Source organism: Mobula hypostoma, chromosome 1, assembly GCF_963921235.1.
Source record: "Mobula hypostoma chromosome 1, sMobHyp1.1, whole genome shotgun sequence".
Lineage (NCBI taxonomy): Eukaryota > Metazoa > Chordata > Chondrichthyes > Myliobatiformes > Myliobatidae > Mobula > Mobula hypostoma.
Genome location: NC_086097.1, coordinates 27,578,348 through 27,600,045, shown reverse-complemented (window position 1 = coordinate 27,600,045; position 21,698 = coordinate 27,578,348). Strand labels below are relative to the sequence as shown.

Genomic DNA, 21,698 nt, shown 5'->3' with positions numbered 1-21,698 from the left:
CCTGTGAATTCATTGCCACAGTCAATTGTAGAGGCCAAGTCGTTGTATATATTTAGAGTGGAGGTTGAAAATTTCTTGATTAGTAAGGGCGCCAAATGTCATGGGGTGAAGGTATAACATAATCAGCCATGATGCAAGGGCAGAGCAGATTCAGTTGGCTGAATGGCCCGATTCTGTTCCTATGTCTTATGGCCTTACGGCTTCATTTCATTGAGTTCCCTCCTCCTTTGACTATTCCTCTTCAGTTCATCTATATGCTGTCTACTTCAGCTACTTCCTGTAGCAGGATGGTTCACATACTCGCTGGATAAAGAAACGCCTCCTGGATTCATTAGTAACTCTTTTGTAACTGCTTCGTTAATCCCACAGAGGTGTGATAGGTGTATATAGTATTCGTATAGTTTACACTATCGTCATTATACTGATCAGTATTTATTTAATTTATTAATTTAATCTATGTATTTAATTTTTTTGTATTAGCGCAGTTTGCCTTTTTTTGCATATTGGTTATTTGTCATTTGTGTGTAGATTTTCATTGTTTCTATTGTATTTCTTTGTTCTACTGTGAATGCTTGTAAGTAAATTAATCTCAGGGTATTGTATGGCGACACACAATATACGTACTTTAAATTTACTTTGAACTTTGAAAATCTTTACACTGACAGTGGTGGGGGCCTGGAGTGTGCTGCCAGGAGCCATCACAGGCAAAACCCATTCCACCTTTGACACATTTGCATGGAGCACTGCCACAAGAGAGTAGCTGCTTTCATCAAGGACCTCATCAGTGTCTTCAATATAACATCCCATCTCCCGTACTCCATCATGACTTTATGAAGGCCAATGTTCCAAAAAGCTCTCTTTATGATGCTTTCTGTCTGTGACACCACTTTCAAGGAATTGTGGATCTGTGATGACTCTCTATGGTGAGAAATTGGTGGAAATCCAAGGAGATGATGGCATGGAAAGCAAGTGCCTGGGGAAGCCACTTTATGTACAAACTCTCTCACTTCTAGTGGTGAGGTCCCTGCTTTGTAAGTAGAACTAAGAAGGTATTTACTGTCACCTTAGGTAACTGCATGGGCTATGAAGTATTTATTGGGTTATATCATTAGACAATCCCGACTGAAAGCAATGCAATTGTGTCCCATTAATAGAGCCACATTCCTGCCTAACCAATTTATATCATCCTTGTAGCAACACCAGAGGAACTGTGGATGATTAGTTGTTATGGTGCTTATGTTACTTACCAGTCAGAACAGTTTCTCTTTTCTGTTAAACTAGTAATATGAACTTCAAACTAACTTAAATCTGTAAGCTTCAGGATTCATCCTGTACAAACATTTACATTGTTGTAACTTCCTATTTCTCCATGGAGTTAATAGAGTATATTATTTATTCAGAAGAATGTCAATATTATGATCAAACTGAGAAGTGAAAAGTGATTCATGATTTCAATATATGCTTAAGCCAACCATCAAAATAGGGAAGTTTGTACTGTGCGGCTGTAGTGTGAGACTGATCAGTATAATGGTGATAGTCTAAACTATACAAATACTGTCTACAGCCATCACACTTCTGTGGGACTAGTGAAGCAGTGCTGAAAAACCCAGAAGTGTTACAGATTCTAACTCCAGCACATATCTTCTCAGATCACTAACTCCAGCATTAATATATGGGGATAACACTGCCATTGCCTGAGTGCATTAAGAGTGCTGTTTTAGTAGAAAATCAAATCAATTTGCTGTTTTTAAAAAAGTGGGCCAAAGTTAATAATTTAAACTAAATCAGTAATAGAACATAGAACAGTACAGCAAAGGAACAGGCCCTTTGGCCCACATTGTTGTACAGAACTAATTAAACTCATAATTAAATGCAAAAATAAACTAATCTCTTCTACATACAGTATCCATATCCTTCCTTTCCTGCATATTCATGTGCCTGTCAAAGAGCCTCTTGAATGTCCCCTTTGTATTTCAGATTTCAGATTCATTTTATTTATCACATGTACATCGAAACATACAGTGAAATATGCCATTGTGTTAGCAACCAACACAACCTAAGGATATACTAGGGGCAGCTCACAAGTGTCACCACACATTCCGGCACCAACATGGCAAACCCACACTGTTCCAACACAAAGCAACAACAGTAACAACACAATATTAGCTATAAAACAACAACAGCAAAATAAAGCCCCCTTTCCTTCCTGTCTCCCGCCCACTCACTCACACACACAGGCAGGCTTCCAACCCAGGACAGGCACAGCCTTCAGCTTCCAGTGGACTCGCAGACATTAGGCTTCCAAATTTCCTAGTGGACTTGCAGACTTCCTCAGTGAACTTGCAGACTCACAGCTTTGGCTATCAGGTCTTGACCTCTGGAATTACTGACTTTGGTCTTCAACCTTTGGGCTTCGATCTTGTTATCAATCCCAGGACTTGACAATGACAGGACCACGAACTCCAGGCCTCCTGGATCGACTTACTGATCTAGGAGATCACCAGCCTTCAACTTCCTGTCTGCACTGACCTCGGATCGTGGAACCCACCAAGATGAGGGATTTGCCATCTTGGGGGTGACACCAGCCCTCATTCCTGCTGGTCTTCATATAGCACTTGATGACACAACGTCCATCCATGGGAATTTTGACCATTAGAGCACTCCAATCTGAATCCTGGCCTGATCTCTAACTCCCCAACATCCCTGTCCCTAAACCATAACCTGACCCCTAACTCTCCACTCTGTTCTCAAAACCCTCCCTTATGAACCTAAAAACAACTAAGACAGAGCCATGAATTCAATGGAGACAGCAGCTCAGCACAGACTTGACCAGAACCCCACCAGCACCTCTGGCAGCACATTCCAGTTTACTCTATGTGTAAATTTTTTTTTTTTAAATTGTCCCACGTACCTCCTTTGAACTTATCTCCTCAATTGATACTATTATTTAAGTTACTTAAATACCAAATTTGAGAAGAAATGGAAAAATGGTCTGCTGGAGGAACACTCAATGGGTCGAGCAGCATGTGTGGAAGGAATAGGAACTGTTGATGTTTCAGGTCAAAACCCTGAACCACCTTCAGAAATGAAGACATATTTCTCCAAGAAAGAGATAACTGAGGGGTGACCAGTTTAAAGATTATGAACGCAGTCCAGACGGTGGCTGCATCACCATCTGGTATGGGGGGTGGGGACAGAGGCAACTGCACAGGATCGAAAGAAGCTGCAGAAAGTTGTGAACTCAGTCAGATCCATCATGGGCAATAGCCTTCCCAGCATCCATCATTAATGGCCCATCATTAAAAACAACACATTTCATGACATATGCCTGTGATATTAAGCCTGATTCTGATATAAAATATAGAACAGATCAGTACAGGAACAGATACTTCGGCCCACAATGCCAAATTAAATTAATTATCTTTTGCCTGATCCAAGTCCCTCTATTACCTGCATAATCTTGTACCTGTCTAAAAGCCTTTTAGGTGCCTCTATCAGATCTGCTTCCACCACCACCACCCTTCAAGGTCAAAGTAAAATTTATTATCAAAGTAGCTTTATGTTACCATATACTACCTTAATATTCTTTTTCTTGCAGGCATTTACAGGAAAATAAAAAATACAAAAGAATTTACAAAATTCTATACATAAACAAAGACTGACAAACAGCCAATGTGCAAGGACAGATTGTGCAAAGAAAATAATCTGGGGAATGTGGGTTGTAAAGAGTCCTTGAAAGTGAGTCTGTAGATGGTGGGATCAGTTCAGTGTTCAGGTGAGTGAAGTTATCCAGGTTGGTTCAGGATCTTGATAGTTGTAGGGTAACCGTTTCTGAACCTGGTAGTGTGAGTCCGAAGGCTTTTGTACTTCCTTCCCAATTACATCCATGTGCCTAAGAGTCTCTTAAATGCCCCTAACGTGTCTGCCTCTACCACGGCCTCTGGTAGCGTGTTCCATGCACCAATCATTCTCTATGACATCCCTCCATACTTTCCTGCAATCACTTTAAAATTATGCCCCCCCCCCCCCATATTAGCCATTTCTGCCCTGGGAAAAAGATGCTTGTCCACTTTATGTGTGCTTCTGTTTATCTTAAACACTTCTGTCAAGTCATCTCTCATCTTCCTTGTTCGAAAAAGAAAATTCCCAGGTCACTCAACTTTTCCATGATAGATAATGCATGATTGCTTGGATGAGCGAAGCTCCAACATGGTGAAGCTAGAACAGAACAGTACAGCACAGTACAGGCCTATTGGCCCATGATGTTGAACCTACTCCAAGATCACTCTAACCTTTTCCTCACACAGCACCCTCTGTTTATCTTTCATCCATGTGCCTATCTAAGAGTCTCTTAAATCCCCCTAATGAATCTGCCTTTACCACCACACCTGGCAGTGAGTTTCATACACTTACCACTCTCTGTGTAAAAATCCTACCTCTGACAAACACCGCCCCCCATACTTTTCAACAATCACCTTAAAATTATGCCCCCTTGTATTAGCCATTTCCACCCTGGGAAAAAGATGCTGGCTTCTTATCACCTGATATGCGTCTATCAAGTCACCTGTCATCCTCCTCTGCTCCAGAGAGAAAAGCTGTAGCTCATTCAACCTTTCCATAAACTCTACTTGCTTGGATGAGTGAAGCTCCAACATCTATCAACACCTTCCTGGCTAAAGCAACCTGATTGATTGGCTCCCCATCAATAATCCTGAACATTCATTCCTTCTGACACAGACACACCCATGGCTGCAGTAGTGCCACCTGTAAAATGCAATCTAATCCCTCATGGCAAGTTACTCAGACAGCACCTCGCAATCTCACCCTCCACCACCAAGAAGGACAAGCTCAGTTCACTCTACCAGCTGCAGGCTCCCCTCCAAACTGTAGCACAGAACTTGGACAGGAGGTCATAGCCCCAGAGTTGAAGGGCTGCCTGTATGCTAAAATGTGGGTTATGACCAAAGGAAAAAATGGCTGGAGTCACTTAGCACTTTAGTGGAGGGGTATTTATTAGGTGCGCCAAAAGTCAAACTTACAAAAATGAGCAAAAATAGCTGAAGGAAAACTGCCAATATTTACAAAAAGATGTCTAACAGAAAATATAATAATAGCACTGTATTTATTCTGGTCCAGTGTGAAGTTGCAATCGTTGCAGCCCCTATCTCTCTCCCCTACAGAGGGCGGAGAGCCCTGTTTATTAGGCACCAGGACCTACCATCTTTAAATATCCACAAAGTTAACTTAATAGTACACAAGTTAGAATATGATGCACCCCACAATGTAGTTACAATCGTATTGCAAAATAAACAGAAGTATCTGCCTTAAACACAGTACAGTATATAAACAACATATACTCATCACTAAAGAAATGGAATATACTGTCGTGTATGGCAGAAAGGCACCGTAAAGCCAACCCGAGTGCATCAGAGAATAAATTAATGGAAGAGATGCGGTTGAGGGCAGCGTTGATGGTGAATCAGCTCGGTTTAGGACCCATTAAGACTATATCAGGGAAGACACTGAAGTGCGTATACTCAGTGCAACAAAAGCAGAATGACAAGGCAATGTTTGTTTGTGTGTGTGAATGTACATGTAAGGAGTATATTTACTGAGTGTTTTTTGTCACAGTGTGTGGGCATGGGTGGGTTGGTGAGTATTGGTGTTGTTGTTGCTGCTTGTGTTGTTCTGCTGAATATAACGTGCATACCATGTAGGCACCACAATGTGTGGCGACACTTATGGGCTACCCATAGCACATCCTTAGGTTATGCTGGTTGTTAACGCATGCAACACATTTCACTGTATGTTTCAATGTACTTCTGAGAAATAAATTCATCTGAATCTGAGTATCATTGATCGTTTATCACTGCTGAAGTCTAAATCCTGGAACTCCTTTCTTAACAACTCTTTGGGAGCAGCTTCACCAAAAAGACTGAGGTGTTTCAACTGCCACCTCCTTCTGAATGGCAGTAGGGCAATAGATGCCGATCTCCTCAGCCATACCAAATTTCATTTCATTAAAATGAATTAAGAAATGTTATACACTGCTGTGAAATGTGGGAGACATTTCTTTCTAAAGTGAAGAATTCACACCAACATCAAAACCAGGGGTGACAGATAAGTTCAGGGTGAAGCTGAATTTTTTTTTGTTAAATGCAGACTTCATGCAACATGACTGGACTGAAAGCCAGCGTTATACCACCCAAACCTTAGAGTGTCACACAGGGTCCCACAGCATCTGTGAAGGGAAATGGACAGTCGATGGTTCAGGTTGAGGCCCTTCAGATGGATTGAGAGATCAGCCATATGAAAGATCTCACCTGTAAAATGTCGACTGTCCATTTCCCTCCGTAGATGCGGCCTGACCCACTGATGCCTTCAGCACTTTGTGCATTGCTCCATATTCAGCACTTTTTGCGTGGTGCCACAGTAGTGTAGCGGTTAGCACAATGCTGTTGCAACTCAGGGCGTCGGAGTTTGGAGCTCAATTCTGGTGTCATTTGTGAGGAGTCTGTACGTCCTCCCCTTGGAATTCGAAGGTTTTCTCTCACAGACTGAAGATGTACCACTTAGTAGGTTAATTGGTCACTGTTAATTGTCCTATGGTTAGGTTTAGGTTAAATCGGGGATCGCTGGGTGGCATAGCTCAAAGGGCTGGAAGGGCCTATTCCACTCTGTATCTCAGTAAAAATAAATATTCCAAGCATCTGCAGTCTCTTGTGTCTCCTCAAAATCCCCTCCACCTTTCAATAATATCATATTTGTTTTGTCTGATATCCATACCGATGTACCATAGCTTCCAACCAAAGAAAATCACAACTAGATCTTTACAAAGATTGTTGTTTAAAAGCTTACAGAATTCACATCCAGGGCACTTTCAACTAATTGAAGTATTACTTGGAGTATTGTGTTTGTTTCTGGTTGCCTCTTTATAGGAAGGATACAGAAGGTCCTGTTCCTATGCTGCACTATGCTCTGCCTCAGAAGTCATTGGAGGCCAATTCTCTGGATGCTTTCAAGAAGGAGTTAGATAGAGCTCTTAATGATGGCGGAGTCAATGGATATGGGGAGAAGGCAGGAACAGGGTACTGATTGTGGATGATCAGCCATAATCACAGTGAATGGTGGTGCTGGCTCAAAGGGCCGAATGGCCTACTCCTACACCTATAGTCTATTGTCTATTCTATATATTTAGAGAGTGTGCAGAGGAGAATTACCAGGATGCTGCCTGGATTAGAGAGTATGGCTTATAAGGATAGGTTCAACACGCTGGGCTCTTCTGTTTGGACTGAAGGAGGTTGATAGAAGTGTATAAAATGATAAGAGACATAGAAAGAGTGGACAACTAGAAGCTTTTTACCAGGGCATATACAAGAGGGCATAATTTTAAGGTGATTGGAGGAAAGTAAAAGGACTTAAACGGATTAGGAGAATGGGCAAGAAAGTGGCAAATGAAATACAATTTTGGAAAATGCATGGTCATGCACTTTGGTAGTAGAAATAAATGTGCAGACTATTTTCTAAATAGGGAGAAAATCCAGGAATCTTAGATGCCGAGGGATTTGGAAGTCCTTGTACAGAACACCCTGAAAGTTAAATTGCAGGTTGAGTCAGTGGTGAGGAAGGCAAATGCCATGCTAGCATTCTTTTCAAGAGGTCCAGAATACAAGAGCAAGGGTGTGATGCTAAGACTTTATAAGGCACTGGTGAGGCCTCACCTTGAGTATTGTGAACAGTTTTGGGCCCCTCATCTTCGAAAAGATGTTCCAGGAATGAAAGGGTTATCATACGAGAAGTGTTTGATGGCTTTGGGTCTGTACTTACTGGAATTCAGAAGAACGAGGGGGGATCTCATTGAAGCCTTTTGAATGTTGAAAGGCCTAGACAGAGTAGATGTGGAAAGGATGTTTCCCATGGGGGGAGTGTGAGACAAGAGGGCACAGCCTCAGGATAGAGGGGTGCCCTTTCAAGACAGAGATGTGGAGAAACTTCTTTAGTAAATGGTGGTGAATTTGTGGAATCTGTTGCCACATGCAGCTGTGGAGGCCAAGTCTTTGGGTGTATTTAAGTCAGAGATTAATAGGTTCTTGATTGGACATGGCATCAAAGGTTATGGGGAGAAGGCTGGGAACTGGGGTTGAGGAGGAGATTAAAAAAAGGATCAGCCATGATTGAATGGTGGAGCAGACTCAATGGGCCAGATGGCTTAATTCTGCTCCTATGTTTTATGGTCTTATGGGATGTCAGAGGTAGGTTTTTTTACATAGAGCGTGGTGGGTACGTGGGACCCTGCCTGGCAGATACAGTATATTAGGAACATTTAAGAGACTCTTAATAGGCACATGGATGAATGGAAGAATGCAGGACTATGTGGGAGGGAAGGGTTAGATTGATCTTTGAGTAGGTTTAAAGGTCAGCACAACATCATGGGTCAAAGGGCCTGTACTGTGCTGTATTGTTCTGTGTTCAATCTTCTGTTCCCTCAGCGGTTTAGACTTCCATCTCTGCCATCATCCATTGGTGGTTATGCAGAAGATAAAATGCCCGACTTTTTAATCTACTTTATCTTATCAAAGACATTCCCTCAGTTCTCCATGACTCTCCCTGTCACTTTGTTTGATGTCTAATTTTTCCCAGGCCTAAAGAAAGGACATCAATCATGACCATTAACTGTATCTGTATCTGTATCTCTGCAGATACTGCCTGACCTGCAGAGTATTTACAACATTTTCTGGTTTTATGTCACATCATTTAATGCTGCATCACTCTTTATAGATCACCTAGTTTAAGGACAAGTTCTACCCCACTGTTACCAGACAGTTGAGGCACTCTGCAGGTCAAGAAGCATCAGTAGGTGAATCAACACCTTCCAGCAGCTGTATCCAACTTCACTCTCCCCTCTTCCCACCCTGCTCCATCTGCCTTTTCATTTTAGTTTCCTCTTCCTTTATCATCCATCATCAACCTACTGCAGTTTTCCAACTCCATCCCTCCCCTCTCCTACTTGACTTGACCTGCCTATTATCCTCCACCCTTCCTCAGTCCACCAATCACCTTGGGCTCCTGTGTCAGCCCTCCACATCTCCTCTTTGTTCTGTCTATCTGTCCTCTCCACTCTCCGGGTTTTAATTCCTTTACCCACCACAGATGCTGTTTGACCCACTAAGAGTGGATTACTTATGCATAGGCTAAATCAGGGGAAGTTAATGTTTCCATCTTTGAAAACTATCAGTAAAGTATTTGGAAATGGAATTGGTTTATTATAATCACATTTACCAAGGTACTTTGAAAAGTTTGTCTTGCATAGTGTGCATGTAGATCAAATCATTACACAGTGCTTTGAGTTAGAACAAAATAAAACAATAACAGAATACAGAATAACATGTAAAATTGGGTTTTATAGCCATTATCACCATTAGAAATACCAGCTAAAGACCTAGTGTTGTTCAGTTGATTAGCAGTTGTTTCAGAGTATTGAACTCCTCATTAAAATAAAACATGTTTTTGTTTTTTTTTTAGTATTACATTTATTTTTATTTAACAGTACAGCATGATAACAGGTTCTTCCAGCCTAATGTGCCCATTTACACCCAAGTTACCAATTAACCTACTAACCCTCATGGCTTTGGAATGTAGCAGGAAACCGGAGTACCCAGAGGAAAATGGAGGGTTATGTAGGAGGGAGGGTTAGATTGATCTTGGAGTAGTTATAAAGGTTAGGCACAAGATCTTGGGCTGAGGAACATGTACTATCTATACTGTTCTATATTCTATGAATCCCATGCAGTCAAGGAAAAAAATACAAACTCGTTACACAAAGTATGGAATTGAACCCTTCATTGGTGCTGCAACAGCATATTGCTAACGCCTGCACTACTGTGCTGCAAAAAGCTTATTATTTCTTCTTAATTTCATTATACAGAAACTTGACACGCGGCGTTACTCGGTTTCGAGAGATTTTGAGAGCTGTGGAAACGAGGACGACACAGAATCTGCGGATGGTGAGTGACTAAATGTGCTGCATGGTGAGAGGTTGTTTTTGGTATGCCAGGCTGAAGCATCCTGATTTTTGCTGGCAACTCCAAGTGTGTCTGTCTTCCAAGCATGTATTCTGGGGCACAGAACTCCAGGTATCTCCTGATAGGTTTAGAGGGTCATTATGTGTCAGCTTGCTTCATAGCCAGGCTCCCTATGGAGCGCAGTGGAAGATTACCACTGAGAACCTGCACCAAGATGCTTTTGGCAAAGACACCATCAACTTTGGTAGGCATTGTTGATCCATGATAAAGGTCATTCCACACAGAAACAAGAACTTTAGCATGCTAAATCTATGCCAGCCATCAAACATCCAAGGGAATAATCCCAATTTATTCTCCCCACCTTTCCAGTAACTCGTCATACATTAACCCTTTCATTTCTGGGATCATTCTCATGAACCTCCACTGAACCCTCTTCAATGCTGACACATCCTTTCTTAGATATGGGGCCTAAGGAATACTCTTCTGTCAAGCCTCTTGGACCTTGTTTTATAATTTTCCTCCATTATTAAATTGAGTAAGTAATTTTTTTTAGTGGAGTGATCGTACTCTGTGCCATTGTTAATACCACTTGCTACTGGTTCAATAGAATCAAAAACATTTCTATTTTTGTATTGCAAATCTTGCTCCCCCTTCCTCATACCAGTTCCTTCAGAAGGCCCTGTCATACCTGTAAATTGGCCACATAGGCACCAAATGTCTTCTGCCTTCTTGGTTCAAGTAATATTGCGTCTTGTGGAGAGGATGTTTCCAATAGTGGGAGAGTCTAGGGGCACAGCCTCAGAATAGAAGGGCATACCTTTAGAACAGAGATGTGGAAGAACTTAAACACGAGGAAATCTGCAGATGCTGGAAATTCAAGCAACACATACAAAATGCTGGTCTCGGCCCAAAACGTCGACTGTACTTCTTTCCATAGATGCTGCCTGGCCTGCTGTGTTCCACCAGCGTTTTGTGTGTTGTAGAAGAACTTCTTTAGTCAGAAGGTGGTGATTCTTGGAATCCATTGCTGCAGATGACTGTGAAAATCAAGTCATTGGATATATTTAAAACAGAGGTTGATAGGTTCTTGATTAGTAAGGTGATGGGGAGAAGGCAGGAGAATAGGGTTTAAAAGGGAAAATAAATCAGCAATGATCCAAGGTTCAAGATTAAAAGTTATTTAGCACATGTACACTGAAACATATAGTGACGTTTGTCGTTGTGTCAACAACCAACACACCTGAGGATGAGTTGGGGGCAGCCCTCAAATTTCACCACACATTCCAGTACCAATGTAACATGCCCACAACACTCAGCAGAACAACATAGAACACAACAAGCTACAAAATAACAGCAGCAAAAGAAGACTTGTTTGAAAAAGCTCAATTTTGGTTTAATCAGACCAGAGAACCTTTTTCCAGCTAACTTCAGAGTCTCCCACATGCCTTCTGGCAAACTCTGGCCGAGATTCCGTGTGAGTTTTTTCAACAGTGGCTTTCTCTTTGGACTCTCCCATAAAGCTGCAACTGGTGAAGCACTTGGGCAACAGTTGTATGCGCAGTCTCTCCCATCTCAGCTACTGAAGTTTGAAACTCCTCCAGAGTTGTCGTAGGTCTCTTGGTGGCCTCCCTCACTAATCCCCTTCTTACAATATCACTTAGAGGATGGAGATTTACAGCTGTGTCATTTTCTTTCCATTTCTTGATGATTGACTTAACTGTACTCCAAGGGATATTCAGTGACTTGGAGATTTTCTTGTATCCATCTCCTGACTAGTGCTTTTCAATAACCTTTTCATGAAGTAGCTTGGAGAATTCTTGTTTCTTCATGGTGTAGTTTTTGCCAGGGTACTGACTCACTAGCAGTTGGATGTCCAGATACAGGTGAATTTTTACTACAGTCAATTAAAACACCTTTACTGTACACTAGTGATCTCTGTTTAACTAATTATATGACTTCTAAAACCAATTGACTGCACCAGAGATGATTTGATGTGTCATATTAAAGGGGGCGAATACTTACGCAATCAATTATTTTGTGCTTTATATCTGTTATTAATTTAGATCACTTTGTGGAGATCTGTTTTTATTTTGACATAAAAGTCTCTTTCTGTTGATCAGTGTCAAAAAAGTCAGATGAAATCCACTGTGATTCACTGTTGTAAAACAATAAAACAAGAAAACTTCCGGGGTGGGGGGGAAGTATTTTAAAAGGCACTGTACATATATATAGTCCTTTAACCTCATGGCAGAGTAGACTCAGTAGGCCAAATGGCTAATTCTGCTCTTGTATCTTATAGTCTTACTGAGTGGTAATATCAGTGAAGAACGTGACTGCCTCTCTAACATTGTCAGTGGGGTAGAGGAGGAAGCAGATCCTTAAGTTATTAATGCTGTGAACAGTTAGGCCAAAAGGAAGGAATGCATGGTGCTTTTGAACAATGACTACACAGCACAATTCTCCACCCACTTCCTAAATATGCTTATAGTCTGGCAATGACACATAATGCAGGAACGATGCTGTAAGGCTTTCAAATGCTAATCTGTACAAGATTGAAACAAATATAAGATCATGGTTAGGGACAGAACACATCATCACCTATCTGTATGATGCCATACAAAACAAGTGTCACACAACAATGGATAATATTAAAAAAGAGTGGGAAAAGGAGTTGGGTACAGAGATAGAGGAGGTTATATGGAATGAGGCTTTGGAGTATGTCAACTCCTGTTCCTTCAATGCCAAGCATTGTTTAATACAATTTAAAATCCTACATAGACTACATTACTCAAAAGTAAGGATTCATAAAATATTCCCAGAGGTGTCCCCAATGTGTGAGAAATGCAAGTCCTCGGAGGCAAATTTGTTACATAGTTATGCTTTATGTCCAGGATACAAGAATATTGGAAGCAAATATTTGAGGTCCTATCGAAGGTACCAAAAGTTCAGATAATACCAGACCCCATTTTAATAATTTTTGGAACTTCTGCAAGGTCAAATAAATTCCAGGCTACCCAGCAACAACTCCTGACCTATGGCATACTTAATGGAAAGAAACTCATACTGATGTTCTGGAAAAAGGAGGAAACTCCATCACTCAGACAATGGCTGGCTGCATTAATGGATACTCTGCATCTAGAGAAAATAAAATACGTTATCAAGGACAGACTCAAGGAATTTCAAAAAATCTGGCAATCATTACTGTTGTATTTAGAACAGACCGACAGCTGAACTAAGTGTGGGGGGCGGTTGGACCTCAACAGCACATACGGGAGGGGTGAGGGGAGGGTAGGGCTGGGAAGGGGAAAGGAGATGGGGTGGTAGGGTTTCCTTTGCTTTTTGCTTGTTTACTATACATACATTCATTAGGGTTAGCTCTTCTAGCTTGAGGTCCAACCTTTTATTTTAAAAGATAAAGATTATTTTATTTGTCGCATGTACATCAAAATGTACATGGAAGTGCCTCATTTGCGTCAACTAACAAAGGCTGAAGATGTGCTAGGGGCAGTCTGCAAGTGTTGCCACACTTCTGGTGCCAACAATGCATGCCCACAACTCACTAACCCTAACTTATCCAAACATCTTTGGGATGTGGAAGGAAACCGGAGCAGATGAAAGAAACCCATGTGGTCATAGGGCAAATATCGAAGGTCCTTACAGACAGTGGTGGGGCCACCCTTTTGACTGTTTTGAATATTATCTCATTAACACCTTTCCCCTCCTGCCAAAATGATTATTAGTTCATTTTTTTTTCATAGAGAGATATTATTGCTTCTACATACTGGTATTTCCAACATCTGGTCCTAATTTAGAGTCATAGAGTGGCCCCATAAACACAAGAGATTCCACAGATGCTGGAAGTCTTGAGCAACACACTCAAATTGCTGGAAGAACTCAGGAGGTCAGGCAGCATCTATGGAGGGGAATAAAACATTGATTTATCAGGCTGAGACATCAGATCTTGGCCCGAAAGGTGAATTGTTTGTTCCCCTCTCTATATGCTGCTTGACTTGTTGAGTTCCTCCAGCATAGAGCTGCCTAAATTTTATCACAAAATAATATTTAATATTTCTATCTTTATTCACAATCAACATAATATACAATGTAATGAAAGGGTATTCAGCTCCTACAACTATTTTCATACTTTACCGTTTCATTTTCTAAATTTCAATATGCTGAAGTAGGATTTTTTGAGCTAATCTACAAAACGTTACCGTGCGTCTCAAACAGCCTCTGACAACCAAGCCCAACTCTTGGCCTTCACGTGTGGCATAGTTCTTATGCCCAGTGGAGCTGTTCTCACTGACAGGAGAAGGGGCAAAGGTGGGCCACTGGCACCTTAAAACCAGTTGCTCCACGCAGATGGGGCTCATTAACCATGGATGGTTGCTCATCTAGGAGAGGGAAAACTCCGATTTCAAACCACCGCTGCCTTGCAGCTATACCCGCTCACGGGAAAGGCTTTGGGAGTAAACCCCGAGGAAAATCTGGAGTCAGAGTCCCGAAGGCAGCTGACTGCTGTACCCAGCACTGGCACGGCAACTCCTGCGATGCTGTTGGCACCAAACTGTATCAACTTTCGTCGTTCCTTTGGACCTGTTATCAGCATGGAGAGGGGGACCCCACTGCATGGGCAACAGACAGATCTCCATATCAACTCTGCCCCGGCTTGCGCCCTGGAGAGGCCACAAACCAGTGACTACCAGAGGCGCATGTACCCATGGTCAACCACGACCGACAGAGGCCATCACCACTACGAAACATAGTGCATCATGAAAAAATAAAATAAAGTTCCAAAACCTGTCGACAATTTACTAAATATTAAAATCCAAAATTGTGAGACTGAAAATGTATTTGTCCACTTTGTAATTGATATGCTAACTTCCCTCAGATTCAAAATATACTGTATTACCGTACCAATTCATCCAATTTGTTGATGTAGAAAATTGAAGGATCACCATAAATACCTACTATCTCTGTAAAGTCCAAGAGTATAGTAGATTTTCAAAAGACAAAACCAAAATGTAGATAAAAGAGCATTCAAGACAAGACAGGGAAATGATAATAGGGAAGCACAAGTCTGACAAAGGGTACAAGGCACTAAACATATTGTACTTTGTTGCTCAGTGCAGATCATCGTGAAAAAGAGGAAAAAATATGAAACTGTTGAGCGACATAGGTCAGGCTCTCCTCTGAACTAGTTGCTGGAGAAGAATGGCATATGAAAGGGAGGCTACTGTGACGTCAAATCACTCTGAATGAGCTGCAACTGGAGATGACGTTTGTGGCTCCACAATCTCTAAGGCTTTGGATAAATAAGGGTGTTTATGGAAGAATGTCTAGGAAGAACCCTTGGCAACAGTAAAAGAATATCCTTGCCTGTAAAGACTTTCCCAAGTGTCACTTAGAAGATACTATTAAGATGTGGAAGAAGGTCTTGTGGTCGGATGAGATTAAAGTGGAATTTCCTGGCCTCAACACCAAGCTGTACGAGTGGCCTAAATCTAATACTGCGCATCAGTACTATAAAGGTAACTGCATCCCTACTGTAAAGCATAGTGGAGATAACATCATGCTATGGGGATGCTTTTCAGCAAAGGGACTAGTAATCTGGTCAGGATTGATAGGAAGATGAATGCTGCTAAATACAGAGAGATCCTGGATTAAAAACCTGCTAGCCTCTGCCAGAAAGCTTAAACTGGGGAGGAAGTTCATCTTTCAGCAGGACAGCAACCCAAAGCACATTGCCAGAGCAACCATGGAGTGGCTTCAAATTATGAAAATTGATGTCCTTGTGTGGCCCAGCCAAAGTCCTGACCTCAAACTGATTGAACATCTCTGGCAAGTCCTCAAGATTGCTGTTCACTGCCACTCCCTAACTAACCTGGCACAGCTTGGGCAATTTGGCAAAGAAGAATTGACTTACCTTGCTCCATCATATTACGTAAAGCTAATAAAGACTTATTCAAAAAGATTACTGGCTGTAATAGCTGCGAGAAGTGGTTCAACTAAGTACTGAGCAAAGAGGGATGAATACTTTTGAAGTGCTGACATTACAGGTTTTGAATTTTTAGTTTTTCATGCTTTACAATTTTCCCTGTTTTTTGGACTCTATTGTGAAAAAAGAAGCGTGTGATTCACAAATAAAAATTGTCAGTTGAATTGATCAAAGTCCCTGGTTGTAATACTCATTTATGCAAACTAAGGGCTGGGGGCTAAATACTTTTACAATACACTGTATGTTGCCAAATTTTCCTAGTCCATGCCCATCCATCTTAACTCTTTCTTCCTCTTGACAAATCATAAGGGATTTTAACTCTTAATTGGGATAAATTGTGTTCTCTGTTCTTGGTCCATTGCACATCTTGGCATATTCATTGTGATTTGCAAGAACAATGGTATTGCAACTGTCAGTATCAACATATAAATGTCTATGTGTCTTTTATAGGTATCCTTAATTGTGAGCAATTTTCAAAGTTCAAAGTAAATTTATTATCAAAGTATGTACCATAAGGCACCATAAAATACCCTGAGATTCAAATTCTTGCAGGCATTCTCAGAATAAAGAAATTAAATAGAATCAATGAAAAACTACATACAAGTACTTCAAATAACCAATGTGCAAAAGAAATCCAACTGTGCAAGTACAAAAATATATGATTAAAAATAGACACATGAATAAAATAAAATAAACAAACAAACAAATAAATAAAATTAATTTAAAAAAACTAAAGGCACAAGTTGTAGAGTCTCTAAAAGTGAGTCTGTAGATTGTGGAATCAGTTCAGAGTTCAGGTGAATGAAGCTATCCACGCTGGTTCAAGAGTCTGATGGTTGATGGGCAAGAACTGCTCCTGAACCTGGTGGTGTAGGACTTAAGGCTTCCGTGCCACCTTCCCATTGGCAGCAGTGCAAAGGGAGATTGGCTTGGATTGTGGGGGGTCCTTGATGATGAATACTGCTTTCTTGTGGCAACGCTCCTTGTAGACTTACTCAGTGGTTGGACGGGCTTTTTCTGGTATGGACTGGATTGTATTCACTATTTTCTGTAGGTTTTTCTGTTTTGGGCCCAGTATCTAAGAAAGGATGTGCTGGCATTGGAGATGGTCCAGAGGAGGTTTATGAGAATGGTCCCGAAACTGAATTACATAGAATATAGAAACTTACAGCACATTACATGTTATGCTGACCATGTAACCTACTCCAGGGACTGCCTAGAATTTCCCTAGCACATAGCACTCTATTTTTCTAAGCTCCATGTACCTATCTAAAAGGCTTTTAAAAGACCCTATTGTATCTGCTTACACCACCGCCACTGGCAGTTCATTCCACGCACCCACCACTCTGTGTGAAGAACTTACCCCTGACATCCCCTTGATACCTATTTCCAAGCACCTTAAAACTATGCCCACTTGTGTTACCTATTTCAGCCCTGGGAAAAAGCCTCTGGCGATACACACAATCAACGCCCCTCATCATCTTATATACCTCTTTCAGCTCACCTCTCATCCTCTGTTGCTCCAAGGAAAAAGGCCAAGTACACTCAACCTATTCTCATAAGGTATGCCCTCCAATCCGGGCAACATGCTCATAAATCTCCTCAGCACTCTCTCAATAGTATCCACATCGTTCTTGTAGTGAGGTGACCAGAACTGAACACAAGTGGGGTCTGACCAAGGTCTTATATAGCTGTAACATTACCTCGCGGCTCTTGAACTCAATCCCACAGTTGATGAATGCCAACACACCATATGCCTTCTTAACAACGCTGTCAACCTGCACAGCAGCTTTAAGTGTCCTACTGACATGGAGCCCAAGATCTCTCAGATCCTCCACACTGCCAAGAGTCTTATCATTTATATTATATTCTGTCTTCAAATTGGACTTACCAAAATGAACCACTTCACACTTATCTGTGTTGAACTCCATCTGCCACTTCTCAGCCCAGTTCTACATCCTATCAATGTCCCGCTGTAACCTCTGACAACCCTCCAAACTGTTCACAAAACCTCCAACCTTTGTGTCATCAGCAAACTTACTAACCCACCCCTCGACTTATTCATCCAGGTCATTTATAAAAATCACAAAAGAAGGGTTCCCAGAACAGATCCCCGTGGAACACCATTGATCACCGACCTCCATGCAAAGTACAAACCATCAACAACTACCCTTTGCCTTCTGTGGGCAAGCCAATTCTGGATCCACAAAGCAAGGTCTCCTTGGATCCCATACTTCCTTACTTTCTGAAGGAGCCTTGCATGGGGAAGCTTATCAAATGCCTTACTGAAATCCATAAACACTACATCCACTGCTCTACCTTCATCAATATGTTTTGTTACATCCTCAAAGAATTCAATCAGGCTTGTAAGGCACGACCTGCCCTTGACAAAGCCTTGCTGGCTATCCCAAATCAGATTATGTCTCTCCAAATGCTCATAAATCCTGCCTCTCAGGATCTTCTCCAACAACTTGTCCACCACTGAAGTCAGACTCACTGGTCTATAATGTCCTGCATTATCTCTGCTCCCTATCTTAAACAAGGAAACAACATTTACAACCCTCCAGTCCTCCGGAACCTCTCCTGTCCCTATTGATGACGCAAAAGTCATCGCAAGAAGCACAGCAATCTCCTCCCTTGCTGCCCATCGAAGCCTGGGGTACATCTCATCTGGTCACGGTGACTTATCTAACTTAATGTTTTTCAAAAGCTCCAGCACATTCTCTTTCTTAATGTCTATATGCTCAATGGTTTCTGTCCGCTTTAAGTCATCCCCACAATTGCCAGGGTCTTTTTCCCTGGTGGATACTATAGACAATAGGTGCAGGAGTAGGCCATTCGGCCCTTTGAGCCAGCACTGCCATTCACTGTGATCATGGCTGATCATCCACAATCAGTATCCAGTTCCTGCCTTATCCCCATAACCTTTGATTCCGCTATCTTTAAGAGATCTAAACATCTCTTTTTTGAAAGCATTCAGAGACTTGGCCTCCACAGCCTTCTGGGGCAGAGCATTCCATATATCCACCACTCTCTGGGTGAAAAAGTTTTTTCCTCAACTGTTCTAAATGGCCTACCCCTTGTTCTTAAACTGTGGCCTACTGAAGCAAAGTATTCGTTAAGTACCTCCACTACCTCCTCTGACTCCATGCACATGTTTCCACTATTGCACCTGATTGGTCCTATTCTCACACGGCTCATCTTCTTGCTCTTTACATACTTGTAGGATGCCTTGGGGTTTTCCTTAATCCTGCTCACCAAGGCCTTCTCATGGCCCCTTCTGGCTCTCCTAATTCCATTCTTAAGCTCCTTCCTAGCAACCTTGTAATTTTCTAGAGCTCTAACAGTACCTAGTTTCTTGAACCTTTCATAAGCTTTTCTTTTCTTCTTAACTAGATTTTCTACATACTTTGTACACCATGGTTCTTTAACTCTACCATCCTTTCCCTGCCTCAATGGAACATACCTATGCAGAACTCCATGCAAATGTTCCCTGAACATTTGCCACATTTCTGCCGTGCATGTCCCTGGAAACTTCCTGCCTAATAGCATCTTATTTCCCCCTACCCAATTAAATGTATTCCCAAATTGTCTGCTCCTATCCTTGTCCAGTGCTGTGGTGAAGGAGATAGAGTTGTGGTCACTACCTCTAAAATATTCTCCCACCGAGAGATCTGACACCTGACCAGGTTCATTTCCAATACCAGATTGATTACAGCCTCTCCTTTAGTTGGCTTATCTATATATTGCGTCAGGTAACCTTCCTGAACACACCTCCCAAACTCCACCCCATCTAAACCTAAGGAGATGCCAATCAATATTAGAAAAATTAAAATCTCTCATCACAACAACCCTATTATTGCACCATTCCAGAATCTGCCTCCCTATCTGCTCCTCGATATCCCTGTTACTATTGGGTGGTAAAAAAACACCCAGTAGAGTTATTGCCCCTTTCCTCTTTCTTACTTCCACCCGTGCTGACTCAGTAGACCATCCCTCCAGGACTTCCTCCTTTTCTGTAGCCGTGACACTATCCCTGATTAGTAATGCCATGCCCCCACCTCTTTTGCCTTTTTCTCTGTTCTTTTTGAAATGTCTAAAACCTGGCACATTCAGCAGCAATTCCTGCTCCTGAGACAACCAAGTCTCTGTGATGGCCACAACATCACAGTTCCACGTATTGGCCCACACTTTAAGTTTATCTGCCATGTTTATAAATTGGTTTATGTATGAGGAGCATTTGCTGTCTCTGAGCCTATACTCATTTGGATTTAGAAGAATGAGGGGGTAATCGCATTGAAACCCATTGAATACTGAAAGGCCTAGATGGAGTCGATGTCAAGAGGTTGATTCCAGTAGTGTGAGAGTCTCAGGCCAGAGGACACTGGCTCAGATTAGAAGGACATCCTTTTAGACCAGAGATGAAGAGGAATTTCTTTAACCAGAGGGTGGTGAATCTGTGGAATTTGTTGCCGTGGCTGCCTGTGGAGGCCAGGTCATTGGCTATATTTAAAGCAGAGGTTGATAACGACTTCAAAGGTTACAGGAGAAGACAGGCAACTGGGTTTGTGAGGAAAGGCAAATCAGCCATGATCAAATGGCTAAACCAACTCGATGAATCAATGAAGATTTAGTTTCTCTCTCTTTCTCTCCCTGTGGTCTTATGCCCTTACAGAGATCTGAGGGACAAAGGTTTCATGGAACATGTAGTTGGTTTCTAGAACAGGTTGCCAGAGGCGATGGAGGCTGGAACAGTAATAATACTTCGCAGGCACCTAAAGGCGTACTTGAATGATTAGATATAACATCAAAGGTTACAGGGAGAAGACAGGAGAATAAAGTTGAGGGGAAAATAAATCAGCCATAATCGAATAGCAGAGTAGGCTTAATTCTTTTCCTATGTCTTATGGTCTTACTCACTTCCTACATTATAACCCTGTTACTTAGAAAGACATGGGAACATACTTATACCCATTTGCCCTTATCCCATTTCTCACCTTCCCACTAACCTTCCTGTAAGCTACATACCAAGTTAAATTGGAAATTTAACATGGTACCTTTAATGACTCAAAGTTCTGGAACTGTCTCCCAAATAACACTATGGAATTAGAAATATAGAAAACGTATAGCATAATACAGGCCCTTCGGCCCACGATGCTGTGCCGAACATGTAATTACTTTAGAAGTTATCTAGGGTTACCCATAGCCATTTATTTTTCTAAGCTCCATGTATCTATCGAGAAATTTCTTAAAAGACTATCGTATCAGCCTTGACCACCATCGCCGGCAGCCCATTCCACGCACTCACCACCTTCTGCGTAAAAAAACTTCCCCCTGACATCCCCTTTACCTACTTTCAAGCACCTTAAAACTGTGCCCTCTCGTGCTAGCCATTTCAGCCCTGGGAAAAAGCCTCTAACTATCCACATGTTCAATGCCTCTCATCATCTTATGCACCTCTATCAGGTCACCTCTCATCCTCCGTCGCTCCAAGGAGAAAAGGCCGAGTTCACTCAACCTACTCTCATAAGGCATGCTCCCCAATTCAGGCAGCATCCTTGTAAATCTCCTTTGCACCCTTTCTGTAGTTTCCACATCCTTTCTGTAGTGAGGTGATCAGAACTGAACACAGTACTCCAAGTGGGGTCTGACCAGGGTCCTATATAGCTCTAACATTA

General features: G+C 41.8%; 1 protein-coding gene across 3 annotated transcripts in view; it reads left to right on the top strand.

Annotated features, from left to right (window-relative positions):
* Window positions 1-21,698, top strand: part of ttc7b (tetratricopeptide repeat domain 7B) — a 477,499-nt gene that overhangs the window by 183,069 nt on the left and 272,732 nt on the right. For all 3 annotated transcript variants that reach the window (XM_063045085.1, XM_063045099.1, XM_063045092.1), the window contains one exon: window positions 9,926-10,004. In XM_063045085.1, the coding sequence (XP_062901155.1) occupies window positions 9,926-10,004 (79 nt within the window). The remainder of the gene's footprint in view (window positions 1-9,925; window positions 10,005-21,698) is intronic.